This window comes from Thamnophis sirtalis, unplaced genomic scaffold (genome assembly GCF_051295495.1).
Source record: "Thamnophis sirtalis isolate CommonGarterSnake01/CBP01778 unplaced genomic scaffold, rThaSir2_p1.2 scaffold_5, whole genome shotgun sequence".
NCBI classification, from domain to species: Eukaryota; Metazoa; Chordata; class Lepidosauria; order Squamata; family Natricidae; genus Thamnophis; species Thamnophis sirtalis.
In genome coordinates this window covers 36787237-36807961 of record NW_028261385.1, presented here as the reverse complement: position 1 = coordinate 36807961, position 20725 = coordinate 36787237, and the positions used below count along the sequence as shown (strand labels likewise).

The 20725-nt window shown below is 38.5% G+C and overlaps 1 protein-coding gene across 2 annotated transcripts in view; it reads left to right on the top strand.

Annotated features, from left to right (window-relative positions):
• Window positions 1-20725, top strand: part of TNPO1 (transportin 1) — a 50054-nt gene that overhangs the window by 2909 nt on the left and 26420 nt on the right. For both annotated transcript variants that reach the window (XR_015696669.1, XM_087715661.1), the window contains exons 3-11: window positions 1636-1711; window positions 3602-3751; window positions 5568-5674; window positions 6590-6723; window positions 9179-9260; window positions 10126-10248; window positions 17365-17483; window positions 19387-19447; window positions 20456-20624. Coding sequence is in view for 1 of the 2 variants with exons in the window: in XM_087715661.1 (XP_087571787.1) it covers window positions 1636-1711; window positions 3602-3751; window positions 5568-5674; window positions 6590-6723; window positions 9179-9260; window positions 10126-10248; window positions 17365-17483; window positions 19387-19447; window positions 20456-20624 (1021 nt within the window). In the remaining variant the exon portion in view is untranslated. The remainder of the gene's footprint in view (window positions 1-1635; window positions 1712-3601; window positions 3752-5567; window positions 5675-6589; window positions 6724-9178; window positions 9261-10125; window positions 10249-17364; window positions 17484-19386; window positions 19448-20455; window positions 20625-20725) is intronic.

Here is a 20725-nt window from a genome sequence, read left to right as displayed (position 1 = left end):
AAAAGATTATAAAAGTTAGGTCAGTTGTGTGGGTGCCTCAATTTAAAAACCATAACGATGGTAATTCTGGGTTTCATTACAGTCTTAAGTTGAGGACTATATCTGTATTCTAGAAATAGCTTGGAATGTGTTACATGTAATATGCCCCTGCTTTAAAAAAAGTGACTGTCAGGTATGTTGATAAAGCATATTCTGCCCCTTGATTATTTAATATAGCGAGGCCTGGTAGGCAATATAGCAGACCATGCTCTCAAAAAATCTTCTGTCAGGATACTTTCTGTTACTAAAACCCAGACCTCAAATATTTTATAGTAGACAGGTCTTGAATCCAACCTGTTTGCTAGACTGCTTTTCTCCTTTGATTTCTGTATTCTGAGTTGTTTAATCAATGGAAAAATTACACTTTATTGTTTGCAGCTTACTTTTGGGTGACATGGTTCAGAAAATACTGTAATCATATATTTATGTTATAAATACACACATTGATGTCTGCTCCAAAGTAACTTCATTTGGATTCTCACCTCTATAAGGCTGTATAGAATCACGGGATTTAAGTTAACACAGCATTTTATTAAGTTAGACTTTATGTAAATACTAGCTTGCTTTGTTTTTGAATTTCAGATAGTAATTTTAGATATTTAGACAAAATGTAAACTTTATTAACATATGTACAGAGTTCCTCAAGCCTTACCAGTGTCTGTACCAGGAGGCAATTAAGAATCAGTCTGTTTACTACAGACTGTTGCACTTTACTACTAACATTTGAAAATAATATATTACAGGAGATAGATTGATATTATTTATATTAAATTCATTCTGCTTGAAAGTTCCCTGAATATATCTGCCATCTTAAATAGGAGAAGTAATTGAGAAGAGTTTTATGTGCATACAATAGAGAACAGTGCTATATACTAAACAGCTGCTATGCTGTAGTGGTTAAGGCATGGGATTGTCAGTGGGAAGACCCTGGTTCTAGTCTTAAGTCTGACCCATGATGTATTGCGTGTTTTTGGATTAGTCTCACTCTCAACCTAATCTATCTCAGAGGATTGTTATTGCAGGGTGGTGATGGAGGTGAAAGAGTTACATGTTGAATTCCTGAAGGCAAAATGGGTTAGAATGTAGTATTCCACGCTAACTCTGCCCACAGCTTGAAGTTCAATCCCGACTGGCTTTAGGTTGACTCAGCCTTCCATCCTTCCCAGGTCGGTGAAATGAGGACCCAAATTGTTGGGTGTAATGTGCTGGCATTTGTAAACTGCTCAGAGTACTGTAAAAAACTATGGAGCAGTATATAAGTGTACGTGATATTGCTATTATTAATTATAAAGATAATTCTTTATAGGAAAAGGGAGAGACGGAATCAGTTTTGCATTCTGCTTGGAACTTTGCCATTTCTACTGTTACTAATAGCTTTGGGATAAAAAATAGCAGTCATTTGCAAGTAAGAATATATGAGATCTATTTTGAATTAGCTTTTTATATGGGAGTTATGGTCCTGATTACATTTAGTTGGTAATTAGATTGCTGAATTTCTACTAATGGTGTTTTGGAAAAACAATTAGTTTCACTCATATTTAATACAATTTTGCAGTGTTTCATATCTTACATGAAATACCTTTAACAAAACTTTAGAAACTGGAACAACTCAATCAGTATCCAGACTTCAATAACTACCTGATATTTGTTCTTACAAAGTTAAAAACTGAAGGTGAGTTTTATGTTACTTGTACCCAGTAATTACATAACTAGAAAAATTAGGTCAGAATTCCAAAGGTCTCTATGTATTTTATTCACCAAGATTTCATTGATTGTTCAGTTCACCAGACTAAAATATTTTTCTTTATTCTGTGAACAAGAACAATTGATCAGAAATAAATGGAATTCATTTTCAAATAAATCTGTTTTGAATAATATAATACATATATTGGACAGTACCAACCTGAATTCTAATAATTGTTAAAATTGTGCTAAAATATCCTTCCATGATCAGGTGTTCTGAAACCCTGGATGTAATCCAAAACCATATTATTCCTGTTATATAAGAAAGTAGATTCTAATGGATATGGTTTATGATGATGATGGAATTAATTATACAGTTGTAGCCTGAGTCCAAATCTTGAAACATTTTCCAAAATAAGTCTATTTTGTTCAGGTTGTCTAAAATAACAGTTTAATATTATATATATATATATATATATATATATATATATATATATATATATATATATATATATATATATATATATATATATATATATATATATATATATATATATATATATATATATATATATATATATATATATATATATAAATATAAATATAATTTTCATATACATTAAATTGGATTATGTATATTAAATATATATAAAATTTTCATATACATTAAATTGGATTATGTATATTAAATATATATAAAATTTTCATATACATTAAATTGGATTATGTATATTAAATATATATAAAATTTTCATATACATTAAATTGGATTATGTATATTAAATAACATTGCATCTATGTGCTACAATTCATATCACTTGATAATGCAGTTATAAGTCATTTTTGTAATTTTGTGTAATGAATCTATGAAATAATTTGCATAATGATACAGTAATAAATAAAAATGAATTAAATCAGTGAAAAAATAGTCCATTCCACTTGAAGATAGTGCATCAAGATCTGGTAAATTGAAATTTAATTATTGTTTTTGTTTTGTATATGATTGAAAATTAAATTTTAATTGTATTTTTTTAAGTGTATGCATAATGTCTTGATTTTGAATTGGAACTTAAAATAGCTCTTTTGATTTTACTGTAAATACTGATTATATTGCAACCATTCTGGAAACATTTGGCGCTTCAACTGTAGGTTGGAATATAATTTTAAACAATCCTGACAAGAGTGGAGCAATCCATTTCAAGCTTGAAATGTTATCTATATCTCAAAGTCTAAATAGAGCATTGTGTTTGAGGAGATACTGTAGTAAAAGGATATCCATTCTTTTCTGAAAACTGCCACAGAAAACTGGATATATGTGCTTGGTAGTATGAATGCTGTCACAGAATACCTTGATAAAGCAGAAAGCACATTGCAAGACAAAGTGTTCTTGTTTTTATAAAATAAATTTTTTAACTTGCTTTTTTTTTGGTATAATGATCTCAGCGGTCATAGTTCCTATCAGGTTCCTTTAACATAATCTTGGGAATCCTAAAGGTGCTTTTTCAAGAAGCAACTGGACTTTCTGGTTTTTCTTTGAAGACGTTTCGCTTTCTTCCAAGTTTCTTAGATGAGAATCAAAACATCTTCAAAGAAAAACCAGAAAGTCCAGTTGCCTCTTGAAAAAGCATATTTGGGACAACCATGACCTGGATGACTGAGAATCTCCAAGACATAATCTTGGGAAATACTGGCAAACTGTAATATACCTACAGAGTGATACAATTTAATGTTATATTGTAATATTAAATAGTGTAAGTGTGTGTTTGAGTTGGTACTTGCACTTCGTGAAATCAAGCATTTCATGTTTTGAATTGTGCTGGCTCTTAAGTAGGTATATGGAATATATAACCCAAATGACTTTTCTTTAAACTTACTACAGATGAACCAACAAGATCACTAAGTGGTCTTATTTTGAAGAATAATGTCAAAGCTCACTTTCACAACTTTCCTAATGGAGTAACTGACTTCATTAAAAGTGAATGCTTAAATAATATTGGTGATTCCTCTCCACTAATCAGAGCCACTGTAGGTGAGTCATGAATATTTATATTATGTTTATGCTAAATAAACAAATTGTAAAATACAAACGGTAACAGTTTTTAAGTGTGATGTTATAAAGGACTGAGTCTTTTTGTTTTGTTTTAAAATAATTGAGTAATCAATTGGTTCAGATATAGGCATGTTAGATGGCTAGTATAGTATATATAATCATCATTTATTTAATATTTATTTCCAACAAATGTATTCCAAGTCTTCTGCTTTTAATTTGTTTCATGATAAAAGTGTAGATAATTATTTTAGCTATTTTAGATATAGGATAACATGACAATATGAAATACTCATGTATATTATCAGAAAGAATATTTTTAATCTTAAAAAATCTTCAGTATAAAAAGCTGTCTTCATTGACACAGGATCACTGTTCTGCTTCAGGGAATATGATTTGAAGATAGGAGACTGAGTCTTTTTGTTTTGTTTTAAAATAATTGAGTAATCAATTGGTTCAGATATAGGCATGTTAGAATCAGATGGCTAGTATAGTATATATAATCATCATTTATTTAATATTTATTTCCAACAAATGTATTCCAAGTCTTCTGCTTTTAATTTGTTTCATGATAAAAGTGTAGATAATTATTTTAGCTATTTTAGATATAGGATAACATGACAATATGAAATACTCATGCATATTATCAGAAAGAATATTTTTAATCTTAAAAAATCTTCAGTATAAAAAGCTGTCTTCATTGACACAGGATCACTGTTCTGCTTCAGGGAATATGATTTGAAGATAGGAGAACCTTAAAAGAAATATATGAAAACATAGGAAAGGACTTGTTACAAACATAGATGCAAAGATTAGCTTTAATGTTACTACCTTGGGATTTATGATGTGGTTTTCATGCAAAATTTTCCTTTATAATATTTCAATTTGGTGTCTTCCAGTCTCATTGATAATAAGGAAGTTTTAGTTTGCAATACATGAAAACCGTATGTTCTCCACTCTTGTCTTAAATAAGCAACAGTTTTCCTCTGTATTTATGTCAGCAGATCTACCTAAACATTCTACAAATTCCCAAATCTTTGGGGAAAGTGAGAGGTATTTTGGAGAAAATTTGGATATGTTTGTGGGAATTAACAACAAGGAAATCCCTGTTGCACGAACAGAAATTATTTTATATGCTTATTTCATTGCCATAATGGTTTCTACCTCCAGAATATAGAATTCGAGTATCTCTGCTTATCAATAGATGAGAAAGACAACCTTTGACCATTCAGATGCTGCTGTATTAAATCAGCTATATTAACGATAGTAGAATTGGAGACTTGATATATTTGAAGGGTGAAAGTTGATCGCCAAAGAACTGCCTTTGGTTCTTAGCTTCAGCCATTGAGCAGATTTTCCCATTCCTAATAGTGCTTCCGGGCGGGAGGGCAGAGCATCTTGCTGCCGCTACTACCGGTTCACCCGATCTATGCTGACCCGGGAGCAACCCACCTCTGCTTAAGTGTATATTCTAACCCTATAAGTAGAATTGCATATGTCATCAATTTGTCTACTGTTAAGGTAATGTTTTATGGCTTTAAGAAATCTGAGAAGAATACCAGGACATTTTTTTTTGCAGATTAGGTTTTCACTCAGCTTGAATATCAGTCTACACTTACGTCTAAAATGTATGTGTGTATATACATCTTTACAAGCAGACATGCTTTATCGAGTCACTTAAAGAGAGAAGTTTTTAAATCTTTTCTGCTGGTCATTCTTATTTATGTATTAATGTTTATATTGTTACATTAAAGCAACTTATCAATAACTTTTTAAAATTTCTTCAAACAAATTCAAGGTATCTTGATTACAACTATTGCCTCAAAAGGAGAATTGCAGAACTGGCCTGAACTTTTACCAAAGCTTTGTAGCCTGCTTGATTCTGAAGACTACAATACTTGTGAGGTTAGAGTTTGCTTTTTCTAATTAAATATGTAATTTTATTTTATTTGGAATAGGTCAACAGTATGGTAATTACTATTTTTGCTAATTTTATTTCTTTCTACCTGGAACTCTTGAGGGTGTGTTGGGCTTAGAAAGAGTGACTGGTTCAAAATCACCCAAGCAGCTTTCATGCCTGAGGCAGGACTAGAACTCGCTGTTTTCCAGTTTCTAGCCTGGAGCCTTATCAACTAAACCAACCTGGCTCTCAGTGATCTTTTACAGCAGATATGGGAATATTTTCTTAGATTCTGTCATGAACCTTGTTTCTATCTTTTTTACCAGCAACAATGCTTCTTTGAAAAGAAGAGGTATACTCTTTCTTCCATCTGTTAATGGAAATGTATGATTAGAATTAAATCATAGGCAGCTTCTCCCCAAATGGTCATAGTGTTCAGTATATTATTAAGCTATTTTTGACTTTTTGATTAATTTTCTAACAATTCTTATTGAAGAAAGTAACATGTATTAGCAAGAGCCCAGCTAGATTAGGGCCTAGCGCTGTGTTTCAATACCATATCGCCATCTAATAGGATCTAGCGTGTCTTTTCCGTCTTTTCACTGCTCTGTGGATCATCCTTCTGCTGGGGATCTGGCAATCTTTCCCTTTTAGTCTTTTGGAAGTCTGAAGAGGGCTTAAGTGAGATGGCTGTGCCTTTTTCTTTTGGTTTTATAGTTTTTATTGTTTCTTGGTTTTATTGTTGTTTTAAGCTGTTTTAATTCTGTTCTAAGTGGGGTAGCCATAGATACCTTTTAAGTAAATAAGATGTCAGTTGTATTTGGAATTCAGCCGGCAGTGAAAAAAGGAGGTAATTTTTGAAAATAACAATGAGTCTGATATCATTATATAAATATCAACAAGACACATTTATCTTGTAGGGTGCATTTGGAGCTCTTCAGAAGATATGTGAAGATTCAGCTGAAATCTTAGACAGTGATGCTTTAGATCGTCCCCTTAATATCATGATCCCCAAGTTTCTACAATTCTTCAAACACAGCAGTCCAAAAATAAGGTAAAGTTCTCTAGTCAATTCTTTGAAAAGTTTTCAGGAAAGAATTTTGTTGAACTGTTGAAATTTATTTATTTTAGTTTTTCCGATCATACATTTATACACAACTCGGGGTAGTTTACAAAAGTTGAAAAAATAATAGGAATCAATTAAAGCACAAATAGGTATGGCCAGGCCAAGCAAACCAAGTAGTGGGCTGAAAGGCCTATGAAATAAGCAGGGTGTTCATGGCTCTTTTGAAGGCAGGCCAGCATAAGGCTACGTAGACCTTGGAAGAAAGGTATTCTAGAGGGCAGCCTCCACAGCAGAAAAAGCATCCTCCTATGCTCCATTAGATGACATTTTAAATATAGATAGGACCTGAAATGCCTATCCTGTTGGATCTTACCAAACGGCAGAGACAATTGGAGATAGGTGATCCTTGAAATATCCATGCCCTGTGCCTTACAGAGTTTTTTAGATGGCAATCAGCACTTTGAATTGTACCCAGAAACCCAGTAATAACCTATACATTTTTCCTAGCTTTCCGAGTTATTTTCTTTGCATAATCCTACTTATTTTAATCTAGGTTTGGGGCATGAATATAATTCTTTGCTTTTACTTTTCAGATCTCAACATATTGTAAAAATATTTCTATTGACATAACTGTAAATATTTTTTTTCTGAACTGGAAAAATCATTTCATCATTGTCTTTAAGACAGTTCGTGTTTCACAAGTTATTCTTGTGACATATGATATTGAACTGTTTACCTGAAAGGTGACTAAATATGCATTCTGGATATTATCAGACAGTAATAACTTGAACTTTAGATGACAGCATCTACCATTTTATTAGCTCTTAGAGATCAATAAATCTATCTATATATCTATATCTACCTATCTAAAAATGTCTCTGTGTGTATGTTCCAACATAACTCTGAAACACCTCAAGCAATTTCAGCCAAACTTGGTACACAGATGATTTACTCTCTGGAAACAAATACCATGAGGATAAGACCCCCCATAACATCCCTTGGGGTGTGTTTTCTGTTTTCTTGTGCCTTAAAATGGCTTCTACTGTACTGCTGTAAAATGGATTCTACTGTACAGCGCAGTAGAGTTGCCATGGTAACAGTTTCACAGTACTCCACAAGGGGGCTCCCTCTGATAAGGGGGAAAATCCAACATTAGAAATTACATTTGGTCTGGAAATTTTCCCCCTATAAATAAATACCCAGACAATGCCAGGTTATCAGTACTAGTACTTGATAAAAAGGAAGGTATCCAACCAGAGTTTCTTCTACTAAGTAAGACTAATATCATAGAGGTGCTCTCCTAATAAATAACAGTATGGCTATAAAACTACAAGTAGTCCTTAAGTTACAACAGTAATTAGGCTTAATATTTCCATCGTTAAGCATATAAGTTTAATACAGGAATAAGATGCAAAGAAGTATGACATCAGAGGATTGCATCACTTAGCAACCACAATTCCAGGCATTTTCATTGCTGCTGTTAATTGAATTCCATTGGTCATTATCCAAGGACAAACCACAATGCAAGCCACTCCACGCTTAGTCCCTCCCAAGGCCTGAACTTCAGTTTTTTCAAGATAAGGACTGCCTCTCCTTCCACTCACCTCAACTGTCTATTTCCCCCATCTATGCATTTTTAGCTGCCCTGCACCTCACAGGGCAGCAAACAGCACCAGAATTTCATGACTGTGGTGCTGTTTGCCACTCTGCAACTCAGGCTTCTTGGCTCACTCCTGAATCACAGTACAAAGCTGCAGCCATCCCAGGAACCCCCATCGCTTCAGGCTGGCCCAGTAGCATGGTGTGTGCAGCTACTTCAGGAAGCCCCAGCCTGTCCCAGCAAAGTAGTGCAGACTTGCAGCCCCAGCCAATACCTCTGTTGATAAGGTATGCTTGCCCTGGCCCTTTGTGAGGTACAAACTGCCTTATGAAGGGCCAGGCCAGCCCAGCCATTTTTGTCACCAATAGGAGCAAGAAGACTGCAAAGGTCAGCTAGTGTGCAAGGGCCATGAAGTGTGGGGTACTAAAAGAGCCTAGATGGAGCAAGAAGGTAGAGGGGTGGGGAAGTTTAAGGGGACCTGCAGTTCTAAGTGTGGGCAGGCTGCCAAGTGCCCAAATTTTAATCACATGGCCACAGGTTGCTTCAATGGTTGTAACTTCAGGGACTGGTTGTAACTCCTTCATTCAGCACTACCGTAAGTTTGGCCATTGAACACATGATTGTCAAGTGAAAACTACCTATATAACTAATACAGATTGTTTTTGATATTTCTGAAACTTCCAGACATGCAATAAAGCTACATGCTTTATTCACAATATTAAATATCAAGTTATTTTTTCCTTTGCAAAAAGATTGATGTTGAGTTTAATTCTAAGTAGTGGTAAATTTATTCCTTCAGCTTTTTACAGTAATGTATAAATTTTTTTTACATTATGTTTATAGGTCCCATGCAGTTGCTTGTGTCAATCAGTTTATCATCAGTAGAACTCAAGCCCTTATGCTGCACATTGATGGATTTATTGAGGTGGGTGATTCATATTTGAGTGTACCTCTTTTAGATAATTAAAATGTATTTCTCTTTTTCTGAATGCCATTTTCCATTGCTTCAAAATAGTTCCATTTGGATTGAAGAGAGAGCAAGTGGACAGTAATATTCCTTTTATTTTCCTTGATAAAGTGTGGCAACAATTACAAAAAAACCACTTAAAAATCCATGCCAGTAACTATAAAAATTGAGAATTTTCTTTCAGTTAATAATTGAGATGTTTTTTAGATATTTCTAGAGTCCAAATTTTCTGACTTTTTATTAATGTCTAGCCAAACAAATGGCCTAAACAGTATCCATTTCTCTGACTTCCAGCTATGCTGGTGTCTGGTTGGTGAGGGTAATAAAGGTAACATCACTTTGTCTACTTTTAAACTTCCTATTTTCTGTGCTGGCAGGATTGATTGGTATAGTTGTTTGCTTGTAAATAAATGTGTCTGCAATACATAGCAACCACTTTTATTTGTAATTAGCTGATCTGAATGATGTTGAGCATTAGAAGAGACAGCTTCCTATATAAATTAATACAGTTCTGTCTCATCTACTAAAAGTATCTAAGCTGATAAAGCTTTATTCATAGTTTAGATTTGGTTATGTTTATAATGCCGTAAAATGTATGCATTGTTGAATTAAAAGAATGAATATTATTCTACAACAGTGAGATCTAGAAAACTTAAGTCCATCATTTTTTCCAAATCATGTAGATCACTGAAAGAATGATGTTGGTTTTATGAATTTTAGTTCATAGTTTATCTATCTATCCATTCATCCATCCATTAAACACTTCTTGGGGTTTTTATTTTTTTTAACAGAACAGTTAACAGTTTTTATTCCCCTTTAACAGAATCTGTTTGCGTTGGCTGGAGATGAGGAGCCTGAAGTACGTAAAAATGTTTGTCGGGCTCTGGTAATGCTGCTGGAAGTTAGAATGGACCGTTTACTTCCTCATATGATTAGTATTGTTGAGGTAACATATTGCACGTATTTTATAAAATGTTTTAAGATGATAACGTTCTTTGACTTAGAAATTTTTGGCAGAGGCAACTTTTCCATTATTAAATATATGAAAATGCTTGAAAATCAAATTATGTTTGCCTATTAGTCTATTTTCTCTTAAGAGCATATGCATGTGTCTGTTGTTTATTGTTTTAGTATACAGCACAAAAGTATACAAAAAGAATAGAAAATCAGTCATTTTTCAAATATTGTTGATCACAAAATTATGTCATAAACAAACAGTAAAAATATCTAATTACTAAAACTGATCTAATATTATAAATCCAAGAGGCCCTTATCTTTCCATCATAAAAGAATACTCATTTGCTATAAACTGTAATCGGTAAATCCTAGTGCTTCCTACTGGTTCTTTCTACTATATCTTTCAAAATCACATTCACATATTTTTCTTACCAAAACCATATTAACAAATATGGAAATAAAAAATAAGAAGCCAAGATAGTATAATAGTGAAGAAGTCCCATAGCAAGTGACATGTTCATTGTTTTCTTTTTCCAGTATAATGAAGTTGACTGTTTCGGACATTCTCAGTAAGGGTGGAGATAGCATCCATGCATGGGTTGACACTCTCGGGGCTCTGATTGGACTGAGTCTGAATATTAATTAGCCAATGTACTATATAACCCACCCCTGTGAGTGTTACCACCTAGTTTCCGATTCAGCTCACTGTGGGACAGTCGTGTTATACCTTGCATGCATTAGCAGTTTACTTCACCTTACTGGTTTGACAATTTGCATCCTTGTCAGAAGGGAGAGCAATCTATTTGAAGGGTCGTGAGTATTTTGAGACTGATCTGGGGGTCCGTCTCTGTCTGGCCACGGGGCTCCAGCCCACAGATCTGTGTTCTCGACACCTCTCGGGGAGATCTGCTCACTGCAGAGGACAAAGAAGGCAATCTGTCAAAAGAGTACTGTCGGATAGCCGCTTAGCAGATTGCCTAAGAGGCTTGTCTTTTGCAGCCGAAAAGCATTTCACACACCAGTGTTGAGACGGCAGAGCGTGCACGTGCATCATGCTATTACGGAGAGCCGGGTGCGCTGTAGACAAGCCGGACAGGAGTCTCCTGCCTTGGAAAGTCACAGTGAGGCAGCGAGTTCTATGGACCGGGTGTGGGTGGCCCAGATGGTCAGATCAAAGCCAGGCGGCAGCAGGAAACCACCTCCTGTCACTGGAGCCCTACACGCCTCCAGAAAAAGAGCGGGAGTGCCATTTTGGGCAGTGGGTGGAGCCGCGTCGCGGTTGTCATTTTGAATCAACGCCTCTGTTAGCGACATGGCAAATGGCAGCATGTCTGACCTGGGCCCAGAGACCAGCAGGCCCTCTAGTCAAGCCGGCGGATCGCTTGCGGTAGGAGAGAGTCCCATGTCCCCCATTGGGCAGCCTTCTTCCCTAGCACAATCGGACAAGGCATTGAGCAAAGACTCCTCTTCCTCCAGCAAGGCCTCAGAAAAGAAGGCCTCTAAGTCCTCATCCAAAGACAAGAGCCGAGAGGACCCAGGGTCATCCTGCCAACGGTCTGAAAAGATTCCTGCCATCCCGGCCAGGCCCAGCCCACTACCACCACTGCAGCTAGAAGTGGCCCACGGGCCATTTAACCCTATGCGCCCAATTGATACGTCCACCCTTTGGGGCAGTACAATCTCGCGACCACCAAGAAGGCCGATGGAGGCCACCTTCACCCCCACTGCGGCGGGGCTCCACCAGGAGGGTCAGCTGCCTGTCTTGCCCACTGCCTTGCTGCTACAGTCTATGGCTTCTGGGCTCCGGGACATAATAGCCGAGGCCATTAAACAAGGCATCGTGGCAGGTCTCCAGGAGAAGAGCCAAGGGGTGACAGCAGGGGTCTCTCGTTCCACTCCACGACCAGGGTCGGCCCCAGAACTGATGGATCACCTGTCTCCGGCTGAACTGGATAGCCCTTCCCTCGCCTCAGAAGAAGGGAGATCAGGGACGCCAACATCTCTGAGGAGGAAGATGCTGCACCAGACAAGCCCGCCTGTTTGGGTCTCTTCCCTCCAGCATTGTTCAAACCGCTGTTGGCTAAGGCCAAGGTCTCCTCAGACTTCGAAAGCCAGGCCGCAACCCCGGCAGCCCTGATACAGAGTCCATTGGTGAGCGCGCTGTTCAAGGAGCACAAGGTGGAGGCGGACATCATACCCATTCTTCAGCTCTTCGTTGACACGGTCAGATGCCAATGGACCATGCCAACATCAGGCCCGACGCCCTCGGCCAATGACAAACAGTTCTACAATGTTGTGGAACAACTGGACAAGAACCTCATCTAGCCGACCATCGGCGTGCCTGTAGCAGTGCTCCATACCAACACCATGCTGCCGGGCACCCAGGAAGACATCCTCAAACCCAAGGATAGGCACGCCGATCAGGTCCTACAGCGGGGGCATCAGGTATCAGTGTGTGCCATGCGGGCCTCAACAGCAGCTTCCTTTTTCTCGCGTTCAAGTCTTTTCTGGCTGCAGCAACTGCAGGAACACATCCCCACAGGGGATTCTAGGGCCCACCAGGACCTTAATAAAATGATCGCCGCAGTGCAGTTTTCAGCTGATGCAACGCTGAACGCAACCCGGTTCGCTTCCAGGGCCATGACCTCATCGGTGGCCTCCCGCAGACTCCTGTGGCTCCGACAATGGCAATCTGACTTGAGACACAAGTGGCGCCTGGTGTTGGAGCCATACCAAGAGGGGACCCTCTTCGGGGATTCTTTGACACCCCTATTGATCGAGGGCAAGGACAAGCATAAGATCCTGCTCTCTAACCCTAAGAAAGGGTTCGCCCGAGCTTCCCCATACACCAAGAGACAATCCTTCAGACAGGAGTACAGGGGGTCCTTTAGAAATAATGCTTATTCCCCATCAGGGTTCTGCCAGTAGGGTGGTTTTTCCCAGCGCCCTAGACAACAGCAGTATCGGCAGCAACGGGGGCGGGGGGATGACAGTCCAAATGTCCCTTTCGTGGAGGCAGTAACCAATACTACCGCAAATCCTAACCAGTCACAGGATCGGGCTTCCATTGTGGGGCGGCTACGGCACTTCGCCGACCAGTCTGGGTTAGAGCCATGGTCAGGTTCTGTCTGACCCTGGAATTTGTCTCCCACCCTCCCGGTTTCTTCCTCCAGTGCCCTATTTCTGCTAACCTCCAAAGGTGGTTATTGATGGCGGAGGTTATTGAAGCCATCCAGAAGGTACCCAACGACTAGACCAACCACGGGTTTTATTCCTTGTTATTTGTCATTCCCAAGGCTTCTGAAGGGTGGAGGGCCATCCTTGAAGCAGTTGAATAGGTTTATTGCATATAAACGTTTTAAGTTTCACTCCTTGCAGACCATCTTGGAGGGCGTGAGGGAGGATGATTACTTATTTCCATTGACCTCATGGAAGTGTACTTAAACATATCCATTCTACAGTAGCATCGCCAGTTTCTATGTTTTTGTTATGGTTCTTATCATTACCAATACATGGCTTTCTCTTTTGGCCTTTCTTCTGCTCCCCGTGTCTTTACTAAGGTTTTGGCCGCCTTGGCGGCTCATGCACAGTGCCTGTCAGAGTTCAACTATACCTTGATGACATATTGGTACAGTCCACTTCCCCGGACAGGGACAGGGCAGACCTCCAAATCGCAACACAGGTGTTGTGGGCCCATTGGTTTTCCATTAACGAGGCTAAGAGCCATTTCACACCTACCACCAGGATTCTCCATCTTGGGGCTTTGATAGATTCCAGGGCTGGACAGGTCTTCCTATCTGAGGAGCAGACTATCAGCCTTAGACAACTGGTAACGGAGGTGTTCAGCAGTCGGGAAGTTTCGCTGACGACCTTATCTAAACTTGGGAAGATGATCTCAACCATTTCCATAGTACCCTGGGCTAGGCTACACACGAGGGACCTCCAATGGTTCTTGCTACCTTTCCAGAAGAAGAGAGTCAACACGTCGTTGAGATGGGTACACCTCATCAAGGAGGTCCGGCAATCCCTTAATTGGTGGCACACCCCGGCCATAGACAAAGGATGTCATTTCAGGGTCAGGCACTGAATCACCATCACCACTGATGCCACTCTATACGGCTGGAGGGCACACATGAATGCACATATGGCCCAGGGTCGGTGGACGCAGGAAGAGGCAAGCAGGAGTATTAACTGGCTAGAGCTCAGGGCCATTAGATTGGCTCTATTGGAATTTCATTGGTATATCGAGGGCCGGCACGTGCTGGTCCTCACAGACAACATCACGGCCAAGGCCCACGTCAACAGGCAAGGGGGAACCAGATAGAGTGATCTCATGCTAGAGGCCAACGTCGTGGGGATGTGGGCAGAGAATAATCTTTCCCTCGTGGCTGAGCACATTTTAGGGGAGGCTAATGTGCGGGCTGACTGGTTAAGTAGAGCTACAGTATATCAGACCGAATGGCAATTGCATCCTTCTCTCTTTCAGGAGATCACACACCAGTTCAGAGTCCCGATTGCGGATCTGTTCCCCAGCCCCTGCTATGCTCAACTCCCCAGATTTTTCACGAGATTCCGCACACCAGGAGCGGAGGGAATGGACGCTCTTTGCTGCCCGTGGCCCAGAGGTCTCCTCTATGCTTTCCCCCCAGTGCCTCTCCTTCCCAGGGTTGTCCACAGGATCATTGAGGACAGAGCGGAGGTCATACTCTTGGCCTCACACTAGCCGAGGCGTCCTTGGTTTGCCAACCTCCAGATGTCAGTGAAGAGGCCCTGGAGGATTCCAGAGGACAAGATTGTCCTCCGCCAGGGAGCTCTACAACACCCGGAGCCACAATGGCTCCAGCTGGCCGCGTGGTGGTTGAGCGGCTCATGCTAAGGGGGGATCAGTTCTCAGCCAGAGTTATTGATACTATACAGGCCTCCAGGAGACCCTTGATGATGCGCATTTATGATGCCACCTGGAGAATCTTCTATAAATGGTGGCTGCCTAAACAGATTAATCCCTTAAATCCTGGAATTTTTACAGGACGGCCTTGATGATAAGGGGTTGTCTCCCAACACCATCAAGAGGCAGGTAGAGGCCTTGGGCAGGACCCCAGGGTGAAAAGGTTTTTACAAGGTGCTACCAACCTTTGTCCGCCAGCAGTACACCGTTACCCAACTTGGTATCTGGCCAGGGTCCTTGGGGCTCTTACCAAGCCACCATTCAAACCCTTGAGAGAGATTTCCATGGAGCTACTTACCTGGAAAGTTGCCTTCCTGGTGGTGATAACTTCCGCCAGGAGAATTTTGGAACTGCACGCTCTCTCCGTTAGGGAGGACCTATGCAGGTTCCATAGTAATAGGGTGGTCCGTAGGATGGACCCTTCCTTTGTGCCGAAGGTGGGATCATGGTTCCATAGGTCATAGAAGGTGGTGCTCCCTAATTTCTGCCGCACCCAACTCACCAGCTTGAGAAGCAATGGCACAATCTTGATGTCCGTAAGGCACTGAAGATTTACATCGCGCGGACGTCTGAGATTAGATGCCGGAGGCGCTATGTCCCATGCATGGATGCTATTTCCACCCTTATTGAGAAAGAGCATTGGTACCTACCTGATACACCTCTTCTAATAGGGTGGAAATAGCATCCAGCCCCATCCCTTACCTTTTTTGGAGGCTACCTCTTTTACCTGCCGTAGGTGTATTTTCGTAGTTGATGAATGCATTTGGTTTTGTTCTGTTTACCTGTGTCACTAAAGATTGGCTTTTTGGGGGATAACATGTGGAGTCTGTGTCTTCATTTCCTTTGCCGGAAATTGGGTGGTAACACTCACAGGGGTGGGTTATGTAGTACATTGGCTAATTAATATTCAGACTCAGTTGAATCAGCACGGGCAGTGTCAACCCATGCATGGATGCTATCTCCACCCTATTAGAAGAAGAGTATCAGGTAGGTACCAACGCTCTTTCTCTGAGATGTCCAATAAATATATTTTGTTAACTAAAATTCATCTTAAATTCATTAGAACTATATGCCATATTCTTTAAAATACGTAACCGATATTTGCTTAAAATGCAGTATTTATATAATTTGTTCCAAATATTTGCAGATAATTTTGTACACCTTAGCAACACATTTTAATCCTACTCCCACTCCCAGCGAGATGAACAGCAAACAAATTTAAAGAAAGAAGGAAATTTATTGTGTAAAAATGAGTTTCCTGTTAAAGATACAGCATCAGGTTTATACTGTCAGTTAAATAAATATTATTTACTCTTGGAAGTACCCTAAGTATGATATCTGGAAAAAAAAAGTGCATGTAAAACCTAATTTGCTGTATTTTGTGGAAAAAAAGGATTTTTGTGTCAGCAATCTGAAATCACATGCACACACAAAAGAAAAAAAAATGTAAAGACTTCAAAAAACAAAACAAACCCCCAAAAAGAAATTGGAAAAGAGAACAAATTTGCAACAAATGGACATGCTTTGTAGTTTTATATAAAATGTGCATGAAAACAATGTTTGTGACAAAACACAATTTTTCTTGCAAAATTTAAAAACTATTCTTAGTTGGAAATTGGAGAAACTCTACTTAAGTTTAAAAAGTGAAAAACTAAGGAAACAAATACTGACCTATATGAGAACCATCACAAAACATTCCACTTTTCAAACGTCATAATATAATAATAGCAGGCATCAAGAAAATCAGTTTGTAATATAATAAATATTTTAAAATTACCAATATAGTAAAGGGCACATGTGGTATTTGATTATTCAGTAATAAAATGGAGGAGTCTAAGAAAACAAACAATACTGATTGCTGCTTCTAGGAGAATTGGCAGTATTCTGGAAAAAAATGTTTTATTAAGTATTGAGGAATTGGAAATTGAATGCCAAAATATTATTCTACTGGGACAAATTTGCATAAGGCAAAGGGAGAGTTGTATTTTTAGCAGCCGCAATACAGAGAAAAGTATCTGATCTATAATTATTCATATATTAAAAACCCATTTTTCAAATTATCCATATGATAATAGAATGTTATGAAAGAATTTTAATTACATTGTATTTTCAAATGTACCCAGTTTCTGTTTCTTTTTACTTTCTTACCATAACATGTAGTACATGCTGCAAAGAACTCAGGACCAAGATGAAAATGTGGCTTTAGAGGCTTGTGAATTCTGGCTGACTTTGGCTGAACAGCCAATTTGTAAAGATGTATTGTATCGACATCTTACAAAGTAAGTTTATTTTCCCTTTTATATTATGTTGGCTTATTTGAAATGTATGTGCATGGTTATCTCATTATGTCTTTAAAAACTTAAAATTGTTTCATGAATCTTCTATAGTCATTTGGAATATTTAAATTGAGATGGTAATTGTACCTACTGTATATACTCGAGTATAAGCCTAGTTTTTCAGCCCACTTTTTGGGCTGAAAAAAGCCGCCTCGGCTTATACTCGAGTCAGTGAAAAATTTGCCCGAAATGGAGGAGAAAAAGGGGCGGGGCCATGCCGCTGGGTGACACTCGTGAATGGCCCAGTGCCCCTGTGAGTTTCCCCTCCCTCTGTGTCAGTTTGCCGCGCAGCGCGCACCGCACCATCCCCCCTCCTCACGTTCTAATGTAATGCAGGGCTGTCTTACGATTCCCCTTCCTCCCCCTCCTGCCGCTCTGCAACGATGTCCCACCTCCTCCTTGTTATGGCAAGCAGCCACATAGCGATGTCCCACCTCCTCTGGTACAGTGATCCAATGATAGGAATCACTGTGCCGTGTGTCATAGGAGGCGGGACATCGCTCCCGCGGCTGCACGGGACATCATCATCACAGCGGGACATCAGCATCATGAGGTGAGTGAAGTATTTCATTGAATACACCGCTAGTTTACTGTTTTTCTTTGAAATAAATATTCAAAAACATTATTGGTATCTATTTTTATTTTTGAAATTTACCGGTAGCTGCTGCATTTCCCACCCTAGGCTTATACTCGAGTCAATAACTTTTCCAGTTTTTTGTGGTAAAATTAGGTGCCTTGGCTTATATTCGGGTCGGCCTATACTCGAGTATATACGGGTATGTACCCATGGACACATACTAACTTGACACATATTTTTGCTTGCTAATAGTTTTTATGAAAGTTGTAAAAACTAGTAATAGCAGTGAGATCTTTCATGTGGCACAATCAAGGGAATGTCTGTTTCTCCATGAAAATACTTCATGCTTTTTCATACTGTATAACACAACTGCAGACCATTTCACTCTTGTTTGTTTTAAAAATGTCTGTGTTGTATAAACTGAATATAATTGCTTCTTTTGTCCAGGGAAAGAAGCCATATTTGTGAGGGAGTCAAATTTTCTTTTACCATTTATTTAGCAAATGTGTGATTCCTACTGGTTTAACAGTATAAATAAATTCTCAATCAAACATAACAGTAAATATAATCAAGCCAAAGTATCCATTTCCTTCTTTCCCTGAAAGCTCTCCAGGACAATTCCATGTTTATTAGTTATTGGAAAATCATTAGATAAAATACCTGATAGGTGGCCCAGGGAAGAGATGGGGGCCATCTCTGAAATCCCTGTTGCTGCACTCTCACTTTGCTAAAATTTTGGATTCATTAATAATTTATGCAGCAAGAAGTGTATTAGATTACACTTCAAATAAATTATCCTGAAAACAACTGATAGCCAAGCTTTACATGGATATAAATTAAAGCTATCACTTTGATTTGTACCTATCAACCAATTAGAAACAAATGTGGGGCCTGCAACAGGCAGCAAAATGACTATGATTGCTTTTGCGGACTAGATATAGCCCATTTGACTGAAATGTATGTATATCTGTGCATATATATAATCAAAGAAACACTTTAGTATCCTGAAATATTTTACATTTCAAATATTCTAAATTTGATAGTTCATGATTTTAAAACATGCTAATTTTAATTTGATTTAAAATAAATCCATGTCTTTTATCTAGGCTCAAATCTTTGACTATTAAAGTGAGCGAACATTATCTCAGCATTTTCTCTTAAATAATTTGCATGGATTTGATTGGTATTTGAAAATTTTAAAGAATGTGAACTCCTGCTTATTCAACTTTAGGATTTGATATTCAATTATTTAATTTTTTTTCTATGTAGGTTGATACCTGTCCTTGTAAATGGTATGAAGTATTCAGAAATAGATATCATTCTGCTGAAGGTAGGAATAACTATACTTTGCCTCCAATACCAGTGATTTTTTAAAGATTTCTATACTTCAAGAAAAATGTGACATGTTTCAATACAGAGCTATATCCATTTTATTTGAAATTAGCACCTTTATATACCCAATAAACGAATATCTTCTGAGGAGATACTGTTGTACGTAGAACTAATAATTTCTGATCAAAATACATGATTCGTTGATTGTCTAAATGAACCAGAGTTGAGACAACTTCTATATAATAAAAAGTGAAACCAATATCTATCAATTTGATTGCATACTTGTTTTTTATTTACATTTCCTTACAAATACAAATCAGGGATGCTGTGTCTCAGTGGCTAAGACGCTGAGCTTGTTGATCAGAAAAGTCAGCAATTCAGCGGTTTGAATCCCTAGTGCTTCTTAACAGAGTGAGCTCCCATTACCTGTCCCAGCTTCTGTCAACCTAGCAGTTCGAAAGCATTTAAAAATGCAAGTAGAAAAATAGGGACCACCTTGGTGGGAAGATAACAGCGTTCCATACATCTTCAGCGTTTAGTCATGCTGGCCACATGACCATGGAGGAGATGTCTTCGGACAGCGCTGGCTCTTTGGCTTTGAAACCAAACGGAGATGAGCACTCCCCCCTAGAGTCAGAAACGACTAGCACATATGTGCGAGGGGAACGTTTACCTTCACAAATACAAAATAAAGATTATATACTATGTACAGGTTGTGCCAATTTTGATTCATTTAGAGATTATCAGAAGTATATAATCTGACCAGATTATCCAAATTTTTGCCTATAACTTTTAAGTGCAGAATTGTATTATTAATAATTATTAGTGCTTTTTAGTAACATTTTGGTAAGTTATTTGCTACTTTCTACTACTTCACCATTGCAAATTTAAACATACATTTGGTATTTTAATTGAGCGTATAAAAGTTTGATATAGCATAGAAAGGGCCAGGCTTTTGCTGAAACATCTCTTTCTCTTCATATTTTCCTCTTTGGTTTGATAATAGGGAGATGTTGAGGAAGATGAAGCAATTCCAGATAGTGAACAAGATATCAGACCTCGGTTTCACCGTTCACGAACAGTAGCTCAGCAGCATGAAGAAGATGGTATTGAAGATGAGGAAGATGAGGAAGATGAGCTTGATGATGACGACACTATTTCTGACTGGAATTTAAGTATGCCACTTTTCCAAATGAAATAATGTAAAACTTATGAATATACCTTAAGCTTAATTTAAGAATTGTTCAGAAGTTAGGTCTGTTATATGGTTGCATTG